The sequence below is a fragment of the Sorex araneus genome, chromosome 9 (assembly GCF_027595985.1).
Source record: "Sorex araneus isolate mSorAra2 chromosome 9, mSorAra2.pri, whole genome shotgun sequence".
Lineage (NCBI taxonomy): Eukaryota > Metazoa > Chordata > Mammalia > Eulipotyphla > Soricidae > Sorex > Sorex araneus.
This window is the reverse complement of record NC_073310.1, coordinates 39,012,159-39,034,079: the sequence shown is the minus strand read 5'-3', so window position 1 is coordinate 39,034,079 and position 21,921 is coordinate 39,012,159. Positions and strand designations below refer to the sequence as shown.

Here is a 21,921-nt window from a genome sequence, read left to right as displayed (position 1 = left end):
CAGAGACATTGGCAAACCTGTGAAAGAAGTTTGCATTAGGTTATTAGAGAACTTTTTTTTTAAACAGCCAAAGGCTAAAAAACAACCCAAAATGCTACCAATTGGAAATTGGATGAATGTACACCCACACGAAAAAGACTATAAAAAGAAATAAAGAATGTCTCTAAGTAGTTATAGAATGAACTTCAGGACACATTGTTAAGTGAAAAAAGAAGCAAAGAGGAGAAAAGTGTGTACAGCACACTCACTAAATATAATGGTAGACAGGCAGAGAATAAGTTAAAGACATTCTTATTCCAAAAGGAAAAACATGTAAGGGAGAAAGGAATTGCTAGTATATAACAATTTTGAAATCTAAATAGGCCTATGTTTTGAGGTCTGGGAATAACCCTCAGATCGACTCTCTGGCCCTTGAAGTTATTGTTTTTCCAAAGCCTTTTTCTTCTGGCTGGTATAGTACTGAGAATCCAGGAGCTATCTTTCATTCTGTCTTCTGTACCTGTTAGGCCAAGCGGGCAACTTTCTGCTAATACAATACTCTCAAAAACATTGTGCCTTTCCCTTGTATATCATGGAACTGACTCAAACAAGAGTTCTTTCACAGATCTTTTCAGGAAAACCTCATCTCTATTCCTGGCTTTTGGTTGCAACGACCCATGAGTTACATGTTTAATCTCTTCAGCACTAGCGAAAGGCTACCCAGCCAAACCCTTGGCCTTTTCCCCACTCTATGACTTCCTAAAGTAAATTTCCTAATTTGAGTATCTTTTGCAATGTGGACCAGCTAAGAAATTCCAAAATTACCCAAAAATAAGTGCTGATTCCCTTTCTATTTAAGAGTCATTCCCTCAATTTATCTTGCTCCTCATAGCTCACTCTATGCAGCATTTTAACTGAACATTTTTAGTTAATTTTAATTAATATTTGTAAATACAAAACAAGTGTAAAGTAGAAAAATAGTATAAGAATCCTCTGTATACCTATCACTTAGTGTCAAAAATTACCAATTCATTGGTAATCTTGCTTCATCTGTAACAAAATCATGCTGAAATTCCACTCCTAGATTACTTTGAAATAAATCCCAAACTTTTTACTTTGTTGCTCTAAAGATCAGGAGTTTTTCTTAATATAGACACAGATGTTATCACACAAAATAAATAAATAAATAAACATTTGTGTCTTGTCCAAATATTTAATATTGAAACCCAGTTGTCAGAAATATTAAAAGTTTGTTATAATCAGAATCTAATAGATCCTAATAGAGCTTGTATAAATGACTGTAGCTTATGGTGTAATCCACATAGGAAAGGCAGGATAGATGGTTTTGTCTTTCCCTTTACTTAGCAGTCTTCAAAAACTGAATTAGTTCTGTGCTATCCAGAAGCTTAGAAAACCTGCTTGTCCAGTATCTGAGAACCTGGCTTTTAAGAAGGGTCCTGCCATTCTTAAGTTTGCTACGAGTGGCGCAGTGTGACTGATCTCTTTGTTAAAATAATTTGGTTTATGCTAAACAGCCAGTTTCCTTCTGGAAATTTGGAAATTTGGTACACTCTAGACGAAGTATGCCTCCATGCCCAGTCCCCACAAAAAACTTCAGGCACTCAGTGTAGTGAACTTCCTTATAGACAACATTTCACATAGTTGAATATTTAGCAGAGATGATTTCTGAACAGTGTTGACACTAAGTGATAGGTATACAGAGGATCCTTATACTATTTTTCTACTTTACACTTGTTTTGTATTTACAAATATTAATTAAAATTAACTGAAAATGTTCAGTTAAAATGTATTTAAGAAAGTAACAGTAATACCACTCCTCTTGCTAGTGATTAGTTTGGAGAAGGGTGTTTGGCTTAATTCTTTTTGTGTTTGTTTTAGGTCTTCCAGTGATACACAGGGCAGTTGGGGGGACCTTAGGAGCTATGTGTGGGAGGTCAGGTGGTGCCAAGAATAGAACCTGGGGTGGGCAATTGCATGTACCTGGCTTCTGTATTATGTCATGACTCCTGTTTGTTTTTACAGTGCCATGGACTGAATTTTGGTCTCATACATACCAGGCAGGTATTTTAGCCAGAACCCTGCCTTTTGACCTAACTCAGACTATAAAAGATGGCTTGCTTTCAGAAAGGATAGAAGGTTCTGGAAAAGGTCTCATGGTTCCTCAGAGAAAACCAAAAAAAGGTTTTCTTCTTCTGGATGTTGTTGTGTCTGGATATGGTGCCCAACACAGCTATGTTTACCTGAAAATAGGAGCTAGCCTGAGGGCAGAGTTAACATCCTAAGAATCCAGCTCAGTGATATGACAAGACCATAGACTGCTGATGACAGTCCCAAGGAGCCTGTCTAACAACTAACTTCTTGCTTTGTGAGATACATTTCCTTACTACTCAAGCTAGTTTTCTTAAAGCGGTTTATACCTGTGGACAAGAACCTGCACAGAGTACCAGTCCACAGACTGGTAGTTCTATCAAGGACCAGTGGTTTCAACCTTTCTACTTCAGCGGCCCACCACTAGTTCATGGACTGATTTAAGTCAATTTGAATCAGATATAAATGGATCTAATCTATAAAGTAGGGTAAGCAAATTTTTACTGATAGTCAAATAGCAAATATTTCATTCACTGGAAGTACCTAAACAAATAACATTATGACATTAAACAGTATTTCTTAGGATTTCTGTAACACTGTTGAGCATTAGTTTAACAACAGAGAACTAGTTATGATTTTGTCTATCTGTAACTGGTTATTGAAACACAACACATCCAAATTATGTTGTAAAAGGTGTGAACATGCATTACGTTTACTAAACTTTAAATTTATTTGCTTTGATTATATGGGGTTTATGAAAATAGCTCCTTACGCCCCTCACTATCCCAATGACTCATCTGTCACTAACAATTTACACTGCCTTGCCTAAGTCCCTAACTTCTAAATCTCACTTTAATAATTCACCAGTCATCTAGGAAAAACAAAAACATTATAATATCTAGAAATGTTGAAATATCTATTAAAGTTGCTCAAGAGACATCCTGAATTGTTCTTCAGGTCCCCACCAGTAATATGGTTTCAGATAACAACCAGTGTTTAGGTGATTTTATTTAGAACACTTAACATTTAATAAGCATTTAATTAATCAATTTATTTGGGTAGGAGACTATATCGGAACCAGAGCAGAAAATAAAGTATAAAGGCATTGGGTTAAGAAGCCAGGTTCTGGGGCCAGAGAGATAATATAGGAGTTAAAGTGCTTTCCCTTATGTGCAGCTGACCCTGGATCAATCTGATGATTGATGGGCTATCAATGACCGGGGGTTAGGGGGCATCAGGCTGTGTCCAAGGCTTGTCTTGGTGCGGCCTGGTGATCCATATAAGGTGCAGGGGGTTGAACCTGAACTGTCCCCATGCAAGGTAAGTGCCCCATCCACTGTACTATCTCTATAGCCTTGACTCTGGATCAATTTGATCCCTGGCACTGCATATGGCTCCCTGAGCCTGGGCAGGAATGATCCCAGAGCATATAGAGTCAGGCATAAATGCTAAGCACTGCCAGGCATGGTCTGAGTGCCCCCCCCCCCCCCCGCCATACACACACAAAAGTTGGACAGTGGGGAGAAGCAAGTCAGGTTCTGAGTTCTCTGCAACTATTTTTACTAAGCCATTTTCCCAACCGGGGCTGTTTGATAAAGAAGCTAGATTGAGACGCTGTCGAATACTTCTGGCCAACTTTAACGTTCTATGGCTCTTTGAATGTATAACTCACAAATAACTATCTACAGTCAAGAAAGGCTTGATGACCTTCCATTAGACTGGGGTGATTTTCTAATTCTTCAGTTCTTATGAATCATCTGAGGATCATGTTGAAATGATTATTCTGATTCAATAAATCTGTGGGGTAGACAGAAAAACATACATGGATGAGAAATTCCTATATAAGACTGATGTTTCCAGCTCCCAAAACATATTTTGAGAAGGACATTAATAGTCTGCTACAATCCTGTTTGAAAGCTGTCGTGGAAGGGCAATGGAAAGGCAATGGAAAGGCAATGGAAAGTGCCAGGCCGGAGGCTAGGTATGCTGCAGAGATCACAGCAGCTCCTGTGTGCCTCTCACACTTCCTGGGTGCTTGATGCTGAGTCATCGAGTTGGGAAACTGTTTCCAGTGTTCCTTAGTTCTCCCAGTTGAGAAATGCTGTTCTAGCCCTCATTTTATATATTTTGATTCCTTCTCTTCATTTTCTTAAAGTTTCCTCAATTTGGATCTAGTTTGGGTTTCTGTTTGGGATTCAAGAACTGGAAAGGCAAGTAAATAACTGATAAATAGGTAGAAGAAAATTTCAAGATGGAAGAAATGACTTATTAGTAAGAGGAAAAAAATCAAACTGGTAACTAATATTTAGAAAAAAAGAAATCTTATGGGCTAATACAAAACAGGAGTTGCTTGAGCACACTTTTTCATTAAGTGAAACTTTCAGTGGTAGTAACAAATTAGAATAAGAGATAATCATTAGTATGCACTCTATCCACTGCAAATTCATGAATAAAATTGCAATTTAAAGCTATGCTGACTTTAAAGTTACCACCTTTGAAAAGGTCACTCATACAAGGTCATAAAAGGTCCTTCATTCTGAAAAATCAGAAAAAAAAAATCCAGAATAGTTTACTTCTGATGGAAACTGTTGCAGATCACATTACTTAAACAAAAATAACTGAAAAAAAAAATTTACCTCTGAGAAAGCTGAAGAAAAGTGATTGCAGTTTTTATGCATCAAATGATAGGCATTGCCTTTGTATTCTTTTCCCAGTTCTTCTATAATTTTTTCTACGTCATCTTCAAGGAAGTCAGTGCTCCCTAAAACAACAGCTTCTCTTAAAGAATAAGAAGAAAAAAAGTAAAAAACATAGTTGTGTGTTTTAGATATTACTAAAAGCATGTTTAATGATTTACTTATTTCCAATAATACAGTGTTAGACTAAAAAGAAAATATTTAAAAATTTTTAATTATTCTAGTTTTGAATTTACTACAATAAATATACATCTGAATAATAAAAATGCAAAATATGTACTTTAAATAATGCTTAACATTTTATGAAAATGGACTAATTTTTGTGGAATAATTTTTTTTTTGCTTTTTGGGTCACATCCAGCGATGCACAGGGGTTACTCCTTGCTCGGCACTCAGGAAATTACTCCTGGCGGTACTCAGGGGACCATAGGGAAATTGAACCCCAGTCGGCCGCATGCAAGGCAAACGTCCTACCCACTGTGCTATTGCTCCAGCCCCAAAATGGCCTATTTTTTAGTAGTTACACTACTAATTAGAAACAGATCCATTCTACAAATACTCTTATTTAACACTAGCTAACCAACGGGTGGCCAGACTCTCACTGAGAATCTTTTAAGTTATCTGCCGCTATGCTGCAGTGAGAGGAACTGTCAAATAGCTAATATTTTAGAAAGCATGACAAAACCAATCTCTCCAGACAAAACACCTCCCTCAGACTACTGCCCTGAAACACAATGAACACTACTCAAAGAAAGTGGAATATTAGTCAGATATACATTAGTCATCTAAAAAAGCTAAAAATTTGTATAGATTCCTAAGTTTCTTCAAAAGAACTCCATGGGGAGCTGGGGTGATAGTACAGTGGGTAGGGCATTTGCCTCGCGTGTGGCCAACTCAGGTTTGACCCTTGCGACCCCATATAGTTCCCCCAAGCACTGCCAGGAGTAATTATTGAGTGCAGACCCACAGTAACCCTGAGCATTGCAAGGTGTGGCCCAGAAAACAAAAACAAAGAACTCCTTGAAACCAAGTTCTAAATGCTACTTTATGAACAAACCTCAGTTATGGAATGCTATTACTGACTAATAGTATTCAGATTTTTAGTGCTATTTACTACTGATAAGGCTCCAAGGCTGTGAGTATACTACCATCCATACATTTTAGGTTCATCAATACAAATGGTACATTTATCTTAGTAATAGTTTCCTGGCTAATTCCCTGCTTAGTATTTCATATTTGAAAGTATCTTTCATTAAGAAAACAGACTTTTAATAGTGGTGGTACTTTTATACACTGTTATATATTACTGTATTATTTATTATATTCATGCATTATTAGTATAATTACTTATTAAATATTTTTAAGAGCAATCATCTAAGATCACAATTAAACTGTCATCTTCCCCAAGCAAAAGACTGAAGAAAAACAATCATAAAATATGACTATTTGTTGTTGCTGCTATTTTGGGGCAGGTGTGTAGGGGCCACTCCCAGGGGGTGTGCTCAGGGTACCAAGCAGTGCCAGGGATCAAACCTGCGGCCTCTGCATGCAAAATACAAGCTCTAGTCCTTACAGCCACCTGCCTGGCCCCAAGTATGGACATCTTCTAAAAGAGAACTTGTGCTATACAAGTAAAACGGTTTTTGGTTTTCTTTTGTAGTGTTGGTAATTAAACCCAGGTCTTGTGCGATGCAATCATGCAAGGCATATACTCAATCACTGATGCTCTCCTTGGCCCCATGGTAACATCATTTATAAGTAGAAGAGTACGCTGGAGAGTTAGTATATTAGGTAGGGCACTTGCTTTACACGTGGCTGATCCAGTTTTAATCCCCGAGCACTGTCAGGTGTGTCCCCCACTAAAAAAACAAAACAAAACAAGACAAAACAGTAGAGTGCGAAACATTAAGTTATATGGATCCTGAATAAAAATAGTAGATTGGGTTATTTCAGGTACCTCAACTGGCTGATTACCATCTTTACACATAACTTAAATTTTATTTTAAAATAATGTTAAAGAAACATTTTAACTGGCTATACATCCTCTGAATGAATTCTATAGCTTAAGAGCAAGCTTAGATATCTAAGATAGGGTAATAAAAATTATCCTTCCTATACTTACTTAAACTTAAATGTTTCTCCCAGTTCAGAAGCATTTCCTGGGGAAATTTCAAATATTCCAGAAAATGGGTAAGGATGTCCACCATATGCAAATTCTGAAAAGAGAAAACTTTTAAAGTATTTGTCACATAATATTTAACCAGAATGCTGAACTGGTTTTAATAACTGATGAAGACAGTTATATTGAAATAGTTATTTCAGTTTATTAGTACTTATACAAACCTACCACTTAGCTATTGTCTTGAATAGTTGATGCAAAAGACCTAAAACTCAGATGATGAAAGAAACAAACTTATGTATATAAGAAAAGTATGACAAACACTGGGTAAGGTCTTTCTGTCTCATCACACCACCAGGTGAAATAGATGGTCAGTTCGGTCGGTGTTTTCTAAATCAAAGCTGGGATCGAATTTCAAACCTGTGCCTGTAATAACAATGATTATTTAGTAGAGTATGAACAAACCTAAAAAACTGAATTAATTTCCCTTGAAATAGGATACCAAAATAAAACATCCATCACAGACATGTATCTCTCTAGAGCAAAATTTTTAGCAAGGAAGAATGACTTGTATTATGGTGAGTGTATGTTTAAGATACCAGAGCCAAACTCTAATTCAGAACAAAAATGGAGAAAGGTTTTTATATCAATAGGAACAATGACCTCTGACCACAATTCTGATATGAGATACCTTAAGATATTTAAGTGGTAAATCTTAAAGAATTTGGAATATTTACATTAAATTCATCATTACACTTATTAACAAAAACTTGAAAGGTCTTAGAACAAAGCATAGGAAAGAACAAGGGAAATGGTTAAGTTTTGATTCAGATTTTTTGGAAAAATAGCACTTTCAAGAGACAGTGTTCAGAACTCTCTTTTTGGAGGGGAAGAAGGGGGAGGGTTTCTCCTAAGCAATACTCAGGGCATTTCATTAACAGGGCTTGCAATGTGTGAGTGCAGAGGTATGTGGTGCTGTGTGGGCCTTGCAGTGCCAGGTACTACCAGGCCACGGGCATTGCTGGGGGCCTCCAGGGCCACACCAGACAGTACTTGGGGACTCTAGAACCGCACCCAGTGATGCGTGGGGGACCATACAGCACCATAGCAGGGACTGAACTGGGGTCAGCCACATGCAAGGCATGTTTGTTAAACCGTGTACTATCTCTCTGGCTCTTGCATTCAATTCTGAGATAGACTATTGATGTTTTTTTTCAAGATGGAATTTTATAAAACACAGCCTCCATATGAAAATATATTTGAATCTTTAATTTTCTCAGCATCACTGTATCACTGTCATCCCGTTGATCATCGATTTGCTTGAGCGGGCCCAGTAACATCTCCATTCATCCTAGCCCTGAGATTTTAGCAGCCTCTTTACTCGTTCTTCCCAATGGTGCCGCATTAGAGGCACCTCTAATTTTACTAATTTTCTCAGTAATATCAAGAAAATCACAGACCCATTTATTTTCTCAAAGCCATCTATACTTTTACAAACACATTCTGTATAATGTTTCAAATAATTCCTGCACCATCTTATGAAGAACACTGGTTAAGCAGACTCATAGACAAAAACACTTGGGCTGAAGTCTCAGTTCTGTTAACTATTAGAGATACAATTTGAATCTGCTCTGACCTTCAGTTTGTTCATCTAAAAATGCAGAAAATGGGGCAGAGAGATAGTACAGGAGAAGAGGCACCTGTCATGCAGCCAACCCTGGACTGAGCCCCAGCACTACATATGGTCCCTAATCACCACAAGGGGCACTACTGAGCACAAGGTCAGGAATCCCAAGTACTACTTGGTGTTGCTCCTAGACAAAATCGGAGGAAAGACCTTACTTCTCCCACAGCACGTGCAGTTAGAGCATGGTGGGTCTAACTGCAAGAGTCCAGATCCACTGACACTCAAGGGCAATGAGAGACATGATAGGGTGAGAAAAAGCTTTATTGGCAACAGGTGACAGGTTAGGAGATGGAGGATTCATGTCTTCAAAGCTACAGTAAGTGGTTCTTGTTTACATATTTACAGTAAGTGGTTCTTATTGAAAAAAAGAATAGGAAAGGATAGTTTTAGAAACAGTGGGTGGCAGGAGGGTAGGCACCACGTGATCAATAAATTCCCTGTGGGCTGGTCTCCGGAAGTAGACACCACCTTATCTGCAACCTAAACCAAGGTTTCCAAGCAAAGGGTCAATCTGTCCTTAGTTTAGGCTTTTGGAGGAAGGACAAGAAAAGGACAACTGTCCCTGCTCAAGCAGACTGCTAGTTTTAAGTCTGAATGTAGCTTTTACTTTCTTTTGGGGTGATTTCATGGTCATGTGGTTCAAAAATTGACAGCACTTTAAAAACTTTTAAAGACATCATGCAAAATTGAGTTAAGAAAGAATATAAGCACAACCATTGGAAACAGTAAATCAAACATGGGAGCAAAGCCAAAGCAATACTCCAACCACTGAAACTTTCGGCTGGAGTCTCTGTGTTTTGGAATTATTTGGTATCTGCAGTCTTCAAAGTAGCAGATCTTTACCGCTAACATCTAATATGCTGTACTTAGAAGCAATCAATATGATGTACAAAAAGGGAGAGTAGAAAGCATCACACTAATACAAATAAACATTATCCCTTTCTTGTAGAGTTTAAGAATGAAGGCATATTTACTCTAGGGTAAGACGATGAGGTAAAACAAAAGATTACTACAACCCTGATGGAACTGGTAATATGATCTGCCTAAAGCAGTCCATTATAGCTTACAGCCTGATCAGGTTTTGTTTAACTTGCACCAAGAGTGGAAATTACAACGAAAGAAATAGATATCGAAAATAGGGCTAGCTGGATTTCAGTGGCTATCATCATGTTTCTCATAATCACTGTATCACTATCATTCCATTGTTCGTCGATTTACTCGAGCGGGCAACAGTAACATCTCTACTACATTCAGCCCTGAGATTTTAGCAGCCTCTCCTTACTTGTCTTTCCCAATGATTGGAGGCTCTTACAGGGTCAGGGGAATGAGAGCTATTGTTACTGTTTTTGGCATATCGAATATGCCATGGATAGCTTATTAGTTTCTCACAATAAAGGGTAATAATAATAAAAAAGAGGTCCGAGTTAATAAAAAGGGACTTCATGAGCACAAAGCTGGGTATAAGCAAAGGTACTACTTGAACACTGATATCTATTGATATGTATCTGTGGGTTTAAAAAAATAAAATACTAAAAGGAAATTAGTATTTCAAGTTTGACATTCTCTAGCACAACCATTCTCCAACCCCAATGACTCTTTTTAATCAAACTATTTAACAAAGTACATGGTTTCTACTATTTCTCTGCCAACAATACAAACAAATATGGAATCTGTAATAATGTACAGAAATGGCTAGTAAGATAGAACTGCAGTCATGACTCTGAAATTCCTTTAGGGAAAATCTTTAGAAAGTTTAAAGTGTACACTTACCTCTGCCATAAACTTCAATTCCTGAATGAAATACTCCAATTCCGATGGATGAGGTGTATTCGTTCATCCAGTACTAAGAAAAACAAAAATAATTCAAATGCAAATTTATTTACAACCCAATAAGAAGATCTAACACCCCAAATCTTTCATGGGATACTCAGGCCTTGCTAATCCATACCCTGGTATTTTCCCTCATAGCTTTAAAAGTTTCCATGACACTGACTCATTTCATCCAATCTTTGTGTAAACCCACTGGAAAAGGCCTCATGGATCAAAGTGAATGCCTAACCTTGTGTACCAGTATATTATCTAGTTTAGTGCATAACCCATAAAATCCAAATCTGGCCAGGTTGAAATTATAATTGGATTAAAAGGTCTTCTGTTAGTGACTTAAAAACAAGGTGACATATAATTCCTTTCACATCTATTTTTTATAAAAAATTTCATGGTTTTAAAATTATTAAAAAAAATTTTCTCCAAATCTTATTTTATTAAAGCCCTATGAATTACAAAGTTATTCATAGTTGGGTCATATATATTTTTCTTTAACTTAATTTTTTTTTTTTTTTTTTTGCTTTTTGGGTCACACCTGGCGATGCACAGGGGTTACTCCTGGCTCTGCACTCAGGAATTACCCCTGGCCGTGCTCAGGGGACCATATGGGATGCTGGGATTTGAACCCGGGTCGGCCTCGTGCAAGGCAAACGCCCTACCCGCTGTGCTATCTCTCCAGCCCCACTTTAACTTAATTTTGTTCATTTAGTTTTCTAGTGAACACTCTGAGATCTTTTAATAAAAAATATTTTATTATTTTCCAAAAAGCATTTATGGTATATGTTTTGACCTACCTCGAACTTTGATAATGACAGGAAATAATCAAGTTAGAACAACAATAATAATAATAACAACAACAATAATCAAGTCATGTTATTATGGACATGAGAGACAATTTTTCAGTTAAGGTATTATCTAAACTAGTTTTTAGAAACAAATTAAGATTTTCCCAGACAGAAAATGTGGGGATGGGCTAGGATAGAGAGAAATGGGAATAAGTACCAGGAAGAGGATGTACACAGGTAACATGGTAGAAATTTTTTGGGACAATGGACAGGAAAGAGGTTGAGATCACAGAATGGGCCAGAGAGAGTAGAGGGATTAAGGCACTTGCCTTGCAATTTGCCAACCCTGGTTGGAAACCCAGGCACCGCAGATGATCCCCCAACTCCACTAGGGGTCATGCCTGAGCACAGAGCTAGGAATAGCCTCCAAGCTCAGCTGGGTGTACCCCCAAACCAAAAACCAAAAAAGTATAAATGGGGTAGAATATCTCCTCAAAAGCAAGCCCTGAGCAGTGTTACAAGCTTATCAGATGAGTTAAATGTAATGTCTTTATTATCATTATTTTTTTGGTGGTAGTGTGGGGGAGGTTTTGGCCACACCCAGTGGTACTTTTCCTGCTGTCAGGAATGACCCCGGCAATGTTCAGGGGACCATATGTGGTGCTGGAGATTTGAATCTGGGTCAGTCACATGCAAGGTAAGCACCTTACCTCTTGCACTGTCTTTAATTTTTTTGTTTTATTCAATTCTTAACTTCGCTCCAGACCCCTAGCCAAATTTCTTCCAGATTTGATAAAATGTACACCCTCATATACTGCTACAGGAAGCATAGGGGTAGCTAAAGCTTTTTTTCCTCCTAAAATACATCTGGAAGAAAAATTAAATAGCAACATAAAACTTAATAAAAAGCACAAGAGACTTTAACATCTCAATATCAAAATAATAGAAGAGTATGGTACTATAGCAAAGACAGATCCATGTACACTAAAAGAAATCTGGCCTATGATAAAGGTGGTATATTTAAGGCTAATGATAGGCTGGAGAGTCTCTTGCTTGCTCACACGCCTGACTGTCTTCCCCGGGGCCCTTTGGAGGGGATGGGCTCCAGCTTCCCTCCCCACCCTGAGCAGAGCTCCCGGCGGCCAAAGACCACTGGAACCTAGCTACAGCCATGCTCAAGGCCCCTGTCCACACGTTCGGACAGGTACCGGCATGAAGGTACCGGCAGAGGAACCCAGGTGTGTGTAATTCCATCAACGGCTAACATCCAGAGACTTAAAAGTGAGCTCCCAGAAGCGCGCGGCCACAAAGCGGCAGCATGATATCTTATAGCCTACTTGTCCCTCTGGGAGAAACTGGCAAGCTTCTGAGAGTTTCCTGCCCACATGGGACAGCCTTGCAAGCTTCCCATGGTGTATTCATATGCAAAATCCAGTAACAAGCTAGATCTCATTCCCCTGACCCTGAAAGAGCCTCCAGTGCGACATCATTGGGAGGGCTGAATCGAGAGAGACTTCTAAGATCTCAGGGAAAGGATGAATGGAGAGATTACTGAGCCCGCTCGAGAAATCGACGATTAACGGGGATTTCGTGATTCGTGATTGGTGATAGGCTGGAGACCAAGTATAGGGATTACGGTATGTAGCTGACCCTGGTTCAGTCCCTGGCAGGACACAATCCTTGAGCAGGGGCGGGGGCAGCCCAGGAGGCCTCTGAGCAGCAGGGTGGCCAGGTACCCCCAAGGCACCGAACCCTCAGGCCCTCACACTGAGCCTTTATCTGTCTTAGCTGAGAACCATAGGCCTGGGCCAAAACCAAGTTGGAATGAAAATGAATGCTAGGGTTGCATAAAACTTAATAAAAAGCACAAGAAACTTTAACATCTCGATATCAAAACAATAGTTAGAAGAGTATGGTACTACAGCAAAGACAGATCCATGTACACTAAAAGAAATCTGGCCTATGATAAAGGTGGTATATTTAAGGCTAATGATAGGCTGGAGAGTCTCTTGCCCGCATGCCTGGCTGTCTTCCCTGGGGCCCCTCGGAGGGGATGGGCTCCAGCTTCCCTCCCCACCCAGCCCATTCATCTGCCTCTCCAGCCCTAGCATTCATTTTCATTCCAACTTGGTTTTGGCCCTGGCCTATGGTTCTCAGCTAAAACAGATAAAGGCTCAGTGTGAAGGCCTGAGGGTTCGGTGCAGAGAGCCTAGGCTGGCTCCCAAGGCAGGGTCCTCTGGTCACTGCCAGGAACAACCCCTGAAGCATGGAGCCAGGACTTGGAGAACTGCCAGGTGTGGTCCCAAACATGTGCCCCCAGATAAATTAAAGATAAAGGATTGATTTCCAAGCTCGCTGATGAATTATGCATAAAGATACATTTATGTATCTAAAAACTAAGATATTAAAACCTTCAATGAAAAGCCAACCTAAGAAAAGTCAAACCTCGAATTCATAGAGGAAAAAGAACAGATACTCAACATAAGAGTCGTAGCTTTTGACTGTGGGAAATTATATAAACAGGATAAAAAATTAAAGCATGGAGAGTGAAAAATTTGTAAAACACAACAAAGATTAGTACGAGGCCACACCCCCTCTATCTTAATTCTATTTGGCTCCAATTTTGGATAGTCACGATGTGGGTGGTAAGTAAATGAAAGGGAAGGGCACCTTTTTTTTTTTTTTTTTTTTAATTTATTTATTTTTAATTAGAGAATCACCGTGAGGGTACAGTTACAGATTTATACACTTTTGTGCTTATACTTCCCTCATACAAAGTTTGGAACCCATCCCTTCACCAGTGCCCGTTCTCCACCACCCGTAAACCCAGTGTCCCTCCCACCCTCCCCAATCCCATCTCCCCCCCACCCCACCCTGCCACTGTGGCAAGGCATTCCATGGGAAGGGCACCTTTTTATCCAAGCCAATCTGATTTTAGAAGGAGAGTAGTGATGGTGCCTACAGCAAGGGACTTCCCAAAGCATTTATCAAATCTATTTAAAATTCAGAGTTTGAGAATCCAAAGTTTTGACCAGTTTTACTCAAAAAGTGAGACACCAAGTGGAGGGGGGGGGTAAGGAGGGTGCAGCCTGGGACAATCCAGGCAGGTAATGTAATGGGAGTGCAATTTTTGAGGGCATTTTCCATTTATTTGCTTAAAAAAGTAGATTCCTGGGGAGGTGGGGCAGATAAGTGATACTTTGCTGAAAAGGGGTGGTAGGCCAAGTTAGTCTGGGAACTCTGGTTTGGAAAGGGAGACTGTATATGGAATTTCATGAACAGGTTCTGGGGGGTGGCTCATTGGCTTAGTGTGCTTGGCTGGAGGCCACAAGCTCAAACCCCAGTGCCGTGTGCAAGCACTGTGGTGATCCTGATAGCCCTGCTCTCAGGGCTTCTAAGCAAGAAAGGGACCAGAGATGGTTTAGTCACTAGCACAAAGTCACGAGCTTCAATTTCTGGTGCCAAACATGTACAGAGGTCATTCTGATCCTTCACCCCATGACCTGGGGTCCCGGGAAGAGAGAAGATTAAAAAAATAGAACAAACACTGCGCCCATCCCCCGCAAACTACCAGATAAGCAATCATAGGGGAAAAAAATGGTGGTCAATAAACTTGAAATAACAATCTCACTAATTAAACAAAACATAGCACGGCAAACAACTGGATAATTAAGAGGAAATGGAAAAATTCTTGGAAAGACAGACTACTGGAAAGACACAAACTACCGAAACTGACTCAAGAAGAATTGGGAACTCTGAATGGATCTATAATGAATGAGAACATAATTAGCAGTTGAAAACGACCCACAATGAAAAGCTTACAATGAGGTAATTTTGTTGAATTCTACAAAATATTTAAAGAATTTATACTAATGCTTCACAAATACTCCAAAAAAAAAAGTGGAAGAGGAATACTTTTCAAGCAAATGAGACCAGCATTAACTCAACACTGGAGACAAAGATGTCACAAGAAAACTACAGAACAATTACTCTTGTGAATATAGTCAAAATTTCTCAACGAAATACAAGAAAACTGAATCCAGGGGCTGGAGTGACAGTACAGTGGGTGGGGCGTTTGCCTTACACACGGCCGAACCGGGTTCAATTCCCAGCATCCCATATGGTCCAACGAGCACCGCAAGGAGTGACTCCTGAGTGCAGAGCCAGGAGTAACCCCTGAGCATCACCGGGTGTGACCCAAAAAGAAAAATAAAAAAACTGAATCCAGCAACAACATCTAAGAAGCACCAAGCCAGGGGCCGGTGTGATAATAAGGTGGGCAAGGCTCTTACCTTGCATGCGCCTGTGCCAGGCTGGCTCCTGAGCAGCACCAGGAGTAAGCCCTGAGCACCATGGGGTGTGGCCCCCAAAGAAAAGTACCCTGAAAGCACCAAGTGGGAGTTATTTTGGGAATGGAATATAGGATTAACATATGACAAAAGTCAATTACTAGAGCATCAGTAATAGAATAAGGGACGAAACCCTTATGATTAGGCCAAGGAGAGCTCTCGAAGAAATGGAGTGCAGGCTTGGCCAACGTCAGACCCAAACTTTGCCCCTCGGTACCACAGGTCCCTTTCTCCCGCCCACACCATTACCACTAGGCTGAGCACTGAACCCATCAGTCCCACACCACCCCACAACCCTGGGCTGAGGGTCACTAAGGTCCCCAGGCTCCTGCACGTTCTCTGGGGATGTTCTACAAAATCTATCTCAAGACACAGAAAACCATGACAAAAATCCAATACTCTGCAGTTAGAGAAATCGTACAGGTGGTACGGAACTTGCCTTGCATGTTGCTGACCCTGGTTCCATCCCTGCCACTGTATATGTTTCCCCAGCACCACCAGAAGTGACACCTGAGCAGACAGGAATAAGCCCTGAACATTACCAGGTGTGACCCCAAAACTTGATCCCCCCAGAAAATTCAATACTCTTCCATAATAAAAATGCTGAACAAAATAGAAACAGAATTAAAACTTCCTCCTTAACTGACATTTATGAAAAACCTACAACTAATCTTAGACTTGAAAGTGATAATGCTTTCCTTTAAAGATCAGGACAAGGGCATCTGCTTTTGCTCTACCTGTAAAACTTTATGCTAGAGAGTCTGGCTAGCACAGTTTGAGGGGGAAAAATTAGGCAATCAGATCAGAAAAGAAGAAAAAAAAATTATCTGTATCTGCAGATATCATGATCTTTTTTATAGAAAACTTTAAAAAAGCTACTAAGACACTCTAAAAATAAGTAAAGTAAGAAGGGTTTCAAGGTGCAAGGTTAATGTAAAAAACACTTTCCATAAATTAACAATCAGTAACAAAAAAATTCCATTTACAGTTGCACCAAAAATTTTTAGGATTACATTTGACAAATTAACTATAGAACTTTTACCCCAAAACATAAAAACATTATTGAAAAAAACTAAAAAATAACCTAAAGAAAAAGACATAGCACACTCAGATATTGTGATTATTGTTAAGATACACCCCAAACTGACCAGTTGCCTTTTTTTTTTTTAGGTTTTTTTTTTGTTTTTTTTTTTTTTGCTTTTTTGGGTCACACCTGGCGATGCACAGGGGTTACTCCTGGCTCTGCACTCAAGAATTACCCCTGGCGGTGCTCAGGGGACCATATGGGATGCTGGGATTTGAACCCGGGTCGGCCGCGTGCAAGGCAAACGCCCTACCCGCTGTGCTATCTCTCCAGCCCCCCAGTTGCCTTTTTTACATGACAGAAATTGACAAATAATGTTGGAAATGTCCACAACAGCCTAAACAATCAGAAAAAAGTTAGAAAATTTGTACTTCTCGATTTCAAAACAATACTGAGCGACAGCAGTCAAAGACAGAAATAGAGATCAGTGATAGGAAATCCAATTTAGAACTAAATTCTTACATTTATGGTCAATTGTGTCAACAAATTTGCCAAGACAACTGAATGGGAAAAAGAAGCTGTTGTTTGTATGTTTTAAAGCTATGGGCTGGATCGATAGCACAGCAGGTAGGGGTTTGCCTTGCACACGGCCGACCGGGTTCGATTTCTCCATCCCTCTCGGAGAGCTCAGCAAGCTACCGAGAGTATCTGGTCCACACGGCGGAGCCTGGAAAGCTATCCAGGGTGTATTCAATATGCCAAAAATAGCAACAAGTCTCACTTGGAGACGGTACTAGTGCCTGCTTGAGCTAATCAACGAGCAACGGGATGACAGTGATACAGTGTTAAATCTATGAAACTGGGATAACTGGTAGGATTTTTACTTTTTGCTTTTTTGGGTCACACCCGGCGATGCACAGGGGTCACTTCTGGCTCATGCACTCAGGAATCACCCCTAGCGGTGCTCAGGGGACCATATGGGATGCTGGGATTCGAACCCGGGTCGGCTGCGTGCAAGGCAAATGCCCTACCCGCTGTGCTATCACTCCAGCCCCACTGGTACGATTTTTAGAATTTGCATCTGGTTATCCACATGCAAATAACTGAAAATCGACTCCTAATTCATACCATATACAAAAATTAATTCAGGACAGATCAAAGACCTAAAGTAAAACTATAAAACTATTAGGAGAGGGGGCTGGAGTGATTGCACAGCGGGTAGGGCGTTTGCTTTGCACTCGGCCGACCCGGGTTCGATTCCCAGCATCCCATATGGTCCCCTGAGCACACTCCTGAGTGCAGAGCCAGGAGTAACCCCTGTGCATCGCCAGGTGTGACCCAAAAAGAAAAAAAAAAAACTATTAGGAGAAAACAGATCTTTATGTTCTTACAGTAAGCAATGCTTTTTTTTTCTTTTAACATGGGATACCAAAGCATAAGCAACTATGAAAACAGATAATGTGAACTTCATAAAAAGTATCCTTTTGTGCTTCAAAAGGACACTGAGCAATAGCACAGCAGGTAGGGCGTTTGCCTTGCATGCAGCCGACCCGGGTTTGATTCCCAGCATCCCACATGGTCCCCTGAGCACTGCCAAGAGTAATTTCTGAGTAACCAGAGCTAGGAGTAACCCCTGTGCATCACTAGGTATGACCCAAAAAGTTAAAAAAAGGAAAAAAAAGACACTGTCAATAAAGTGGAAAGGTGACCCACAGATTGAAGAACCAATGACAAATCACATACTTGACAACAGACAAAAGCGAGGGTAGGGCTCTTGCCTTGCATGCAGCTGCCCAGGGTCTGGTCCCCAGCATTTCATATAGTCCCTCCAGCATTTCCAGGAGTAATCCCCGAGCACAGAGCCAGAAACATGTGTGAGCACAGAAACAAAGAAGAGAGAGACTATAGAGAACTACAGAGAACTCTTAAAACTCTAGACAAATAAACCAATTTAAAAATGGGTTAGGGATCCAAACAGGCATTTTAGGGAGATTCGAAATTAAAACAACCATTAGGTATAATTTCATACCAACTGTGATGATTATTCTAGGAAAGACTGATGGTAACAAGTATGAACAAGGATCAGACAAATCACCATCCTATTACTACCACTGATAGAAACTGAAATGATGAGGAGAAAATGGTGGGAGTTTAGAAAAGTTGGTCATTTTTCGAACATGAAATCTAGAGTTACTACAAGACCCACCAATTTCACTCCTAGATTATTGAGACAAAACTATAGGATCAGGGAAATAGCTTAAATTGTGGCAAACATATCCAGCATTCATGAATGTGATCCTTTTTACCACGTGAACACCCAACACCCAGCCCTATGCACTACTGCATGTGGCCACTGTAAAAATTTAATAAACTCTATCCTGGGACCAGAGTGATAGTACAGTGAATAGGGCATTTGCCTTGCATGCGACCGACCCTGATTCCATCCCTGGCATCCCACATAGTCTGCCAATCACAGTCAGGAGTGATTTCTGAGTTCAGATTCAGGAGTAACCCCTGAGCACCACAGACTGTGGCCCCAAAACAAAACAAAAAACTCAACAACCACAAAACCTATATTCTTACCTGGGGTCACTGATGGAGGGATGGGTTCAAGGGGGTTAGACTGGAGGTGGTAACATCGTATGCCTGAAACCTACTACAAACAACTTTGTAAATCAGTTTCAAAATAAAAACTAAATTAAAAAAAAATTAAAAGCTATGTAGTCACAGAAAGTTGTGGCCAATTCCATAATGATATTACAATAGCTGCAAAGTGGAAACAACCTACACAGTCAATTGATGTATAAAGTACATTACCACAATACTATTATACAATATTATGTAGTATTATAATGTTACTCATTATTTTATTGTTATTAATGTTGGTTTTGTGGCCACAACCAGTGATACTCCCGGCTCTGTGGTCAAGGACCATCCTGGCAGGGTTTGCAGGGACCAGATACGGTGCTGGGTATCAAACTTGGGCTGAATACTGACACGAACTGCACATGAACTTGAAAATGTGCTATGTGAGAGAAGTCAATCACAAAAGATGACAAAGTGTAGGATTCCATTTACAAGAAAAGTCCAGAACATGTCAGTCTGTACACAAGTTAACTAATGATTTTATGGTTTGAAGGTTGTTGAGTAGAGTTTCTCAAACTTACTCTGTGGAAATTCATGTTTTTATAGAATAATACAAACACTAATATTTTCTAACAGAAAATCCAACATTAACATGCAAATGAAATCACAGCCAAGAGTATGCACCCAGAGAAACAAACCAACCAAGCTGCTGAATTACGTATGTTAGCAAGACTTCTGTTAAATTTTGTTGGATATGGATTTAACTGGAGCAACAGCACAGCAGGTAGGGCATCTGCATGTGGCCTTACATGAGGCCAACCTGGGTTTGATTCCTCTGTCTCTCTTGGAGAGCCCGGCAAGCTACCAAAAGTATCCCACCTGCATGGCAGAGCCTGGCAAGCTACCCGTGGTGTATTCGATATGCCAAAAACAGTAACAACAAGTTACTGGTGCCCGCCCAAGCAAATCGATGAACAATGGGATGACAGTGCTACAGTGTTACATGGCTTTACTGATTTTGCTGTCTAAACATAGCAGACACCAAGCATTTTAAATTACATGCTTATGGGGGCTGGGATATAGGTCAAAGAGCTGGAGTACATGCTCTTGTCTGCATGTGAGAGATCCAGGTTCCATCCCCGGCATCACAAGATCCCCTCCTCTCCTCTGATGGCTCAGAACACAAAATGAATACATTATATGCTGGGGGGGGGGGGAGGAGGCGGGTAAAGGAAGATTCTGTATAATTTTATTTAAAATCTTTGCTTGTAATTTGAACTTCAAAAAAACTCGGGATTTCGTTCCAAGTTGAAAAGTATGAATACTCAGGAGACTAAAAATAACTGCTCCAAGACAACTGCAGAAGTTGGGGTAAAGAGTGATAGATACTGGAACCAAACTTGAAGAGAAAGTTTAATCGCAAAAAAGCAACCCATGCTTGGCTTTTTAAATTTTCTTTTTTGAGGGAAATGGGGGCACACCTGGTGTTGTTCAGGGATCAAATTCTGGGCTCCCACATGCATGCATGTCCTCCAGTCCTTTGTGCCATCTCCCTCACCTGGAAATCAGATGTTTTCATTTGAAAATCAGTTTCTAGTTTGACTCTTCTTTTTTCTGGGGGGGGTCACACCTGGTGATGCTCAGGGATTACTCCTGGCTCTGCACTCAGGAATTATCCCTGGAGGTGCTCAGGAGACCATATGGGATGCTGGGAATTGAACCCAGGTCGGTTGCGTGCAAGGCAAACGCCCTATTTGCTGTGCTATTGCTCCAGCCCCAAGTTTGACTCTTCTAACACCATTCTAACCCCTCAATGGAAAACAGTGAATCGGTCAGATGCTACCACAAAGGATTTTTTCTCAGGCCATGAAATGACAGAAGAGTTGTAACAACATTTCCCTGCCAACCACCTATCTAAACTTTCAACACTGGGGTATCAGTTTGGTCAGCTATATTTCCCCAAGGGCCAAAGAGTTTCCTCCATTCCAGTTTAGATCACGAGGTCATTTCTTCTATTGTATTTGAATTAATTTCAGAGATTACTCTTACATTAAAAAAGTGACTCAAATATTACAAATAGCTCAAGCTGAAACCTTTGAACATTATGGAAAACACTGCGCTGAGCTGAGAGCCTGAGGCCCTACAACCTCATTTGGCACCTAATCCATCTCAAGGATTCTGGAGTCAGAACACCTTGTCAAATTTCGGCCTCATTCTTCACAGAGCACTGCTGTGGCAATTAAATGATTACGTGTCCCTTGAAAAGTGCTTTAGCAAACACATATTCGTGGACAGTGTGCTCCTTCCCCAATATTTTTTGTTTTACATCATGGAAAACAGAGTACACAAATGTAAATAAGCCTCGGAATTTCAAGGACCTTCAGAGGTTGATGTTTACCAAAAGCTCACTGAAAGGAATAGCAAATGGCAGTTAATACGATTCTACTTTAGACTCCTACAAGTAATTATTTACTCAAGAAGTACAGATTTGAGTGAAACATCTCTGTAAAGAAGGCAATTTTAAAGGCTGCTTATGTATTCGTGAGGGCAGAGGGTTGGGGTATCACATCTGATTTTGGTTTGATTTTGATTTACTAGAACCTTAAGAATCTATGATTCCCAAATTCATGCATACAGGAGGGCCAAGGAGGGACCACTGACACACACTTTTATCTACTATGATACCACTACCACTTAAGTTTAGAAGGCGTTTCCAGGCATTTTTAGGCATTTAATCTATAAAGTGAAGAAGCAATTCATAGT

General features: G+C 40.1%; 1 protein-coding gene across 2 annotated transcripts in view; it reads right to left on the bottom strand.

Moving 5' to 3' along the window:
* DESI2 (desumoylating isopeptidase 2) overlaps window positions 1-21,921 on the bottom strand; it is a 52,160-nt gene that overhangs the window by 6,060 nt on the left and 24,179 nt on the right. Inside the window, exons 1-4 of one of the 2 annotated variants that reach the window (XM_055147427.1) lie at window positions 11,910-11,964; window positions 10,361-10,433; window positions 6,907-7,000; window positions 4,725-4,866 (exon numbers count right to left, since the gene is read on the bottom strand). In XM_055147427.1, the coding sequence (XP_055003402.1) occupies window positions 4,725-4,866; window positions 6,907-7,000; window positions 10,361-10,427 (303 nt within the window). In that variant the 5' untranslated portion in view covers window positions 10,428-10,433; window positions 11,910-11,964. Of the gene's footprint in view, window positions 1-4,724; window positions 4,867-6,906; window positions 7,001-10,360; window positions 10,434-11,909; window positions 11,965-21,921 lie in introns of those variants that run through there. The other variant, XM_004605442.3, reaches the window with a different exon arrangement.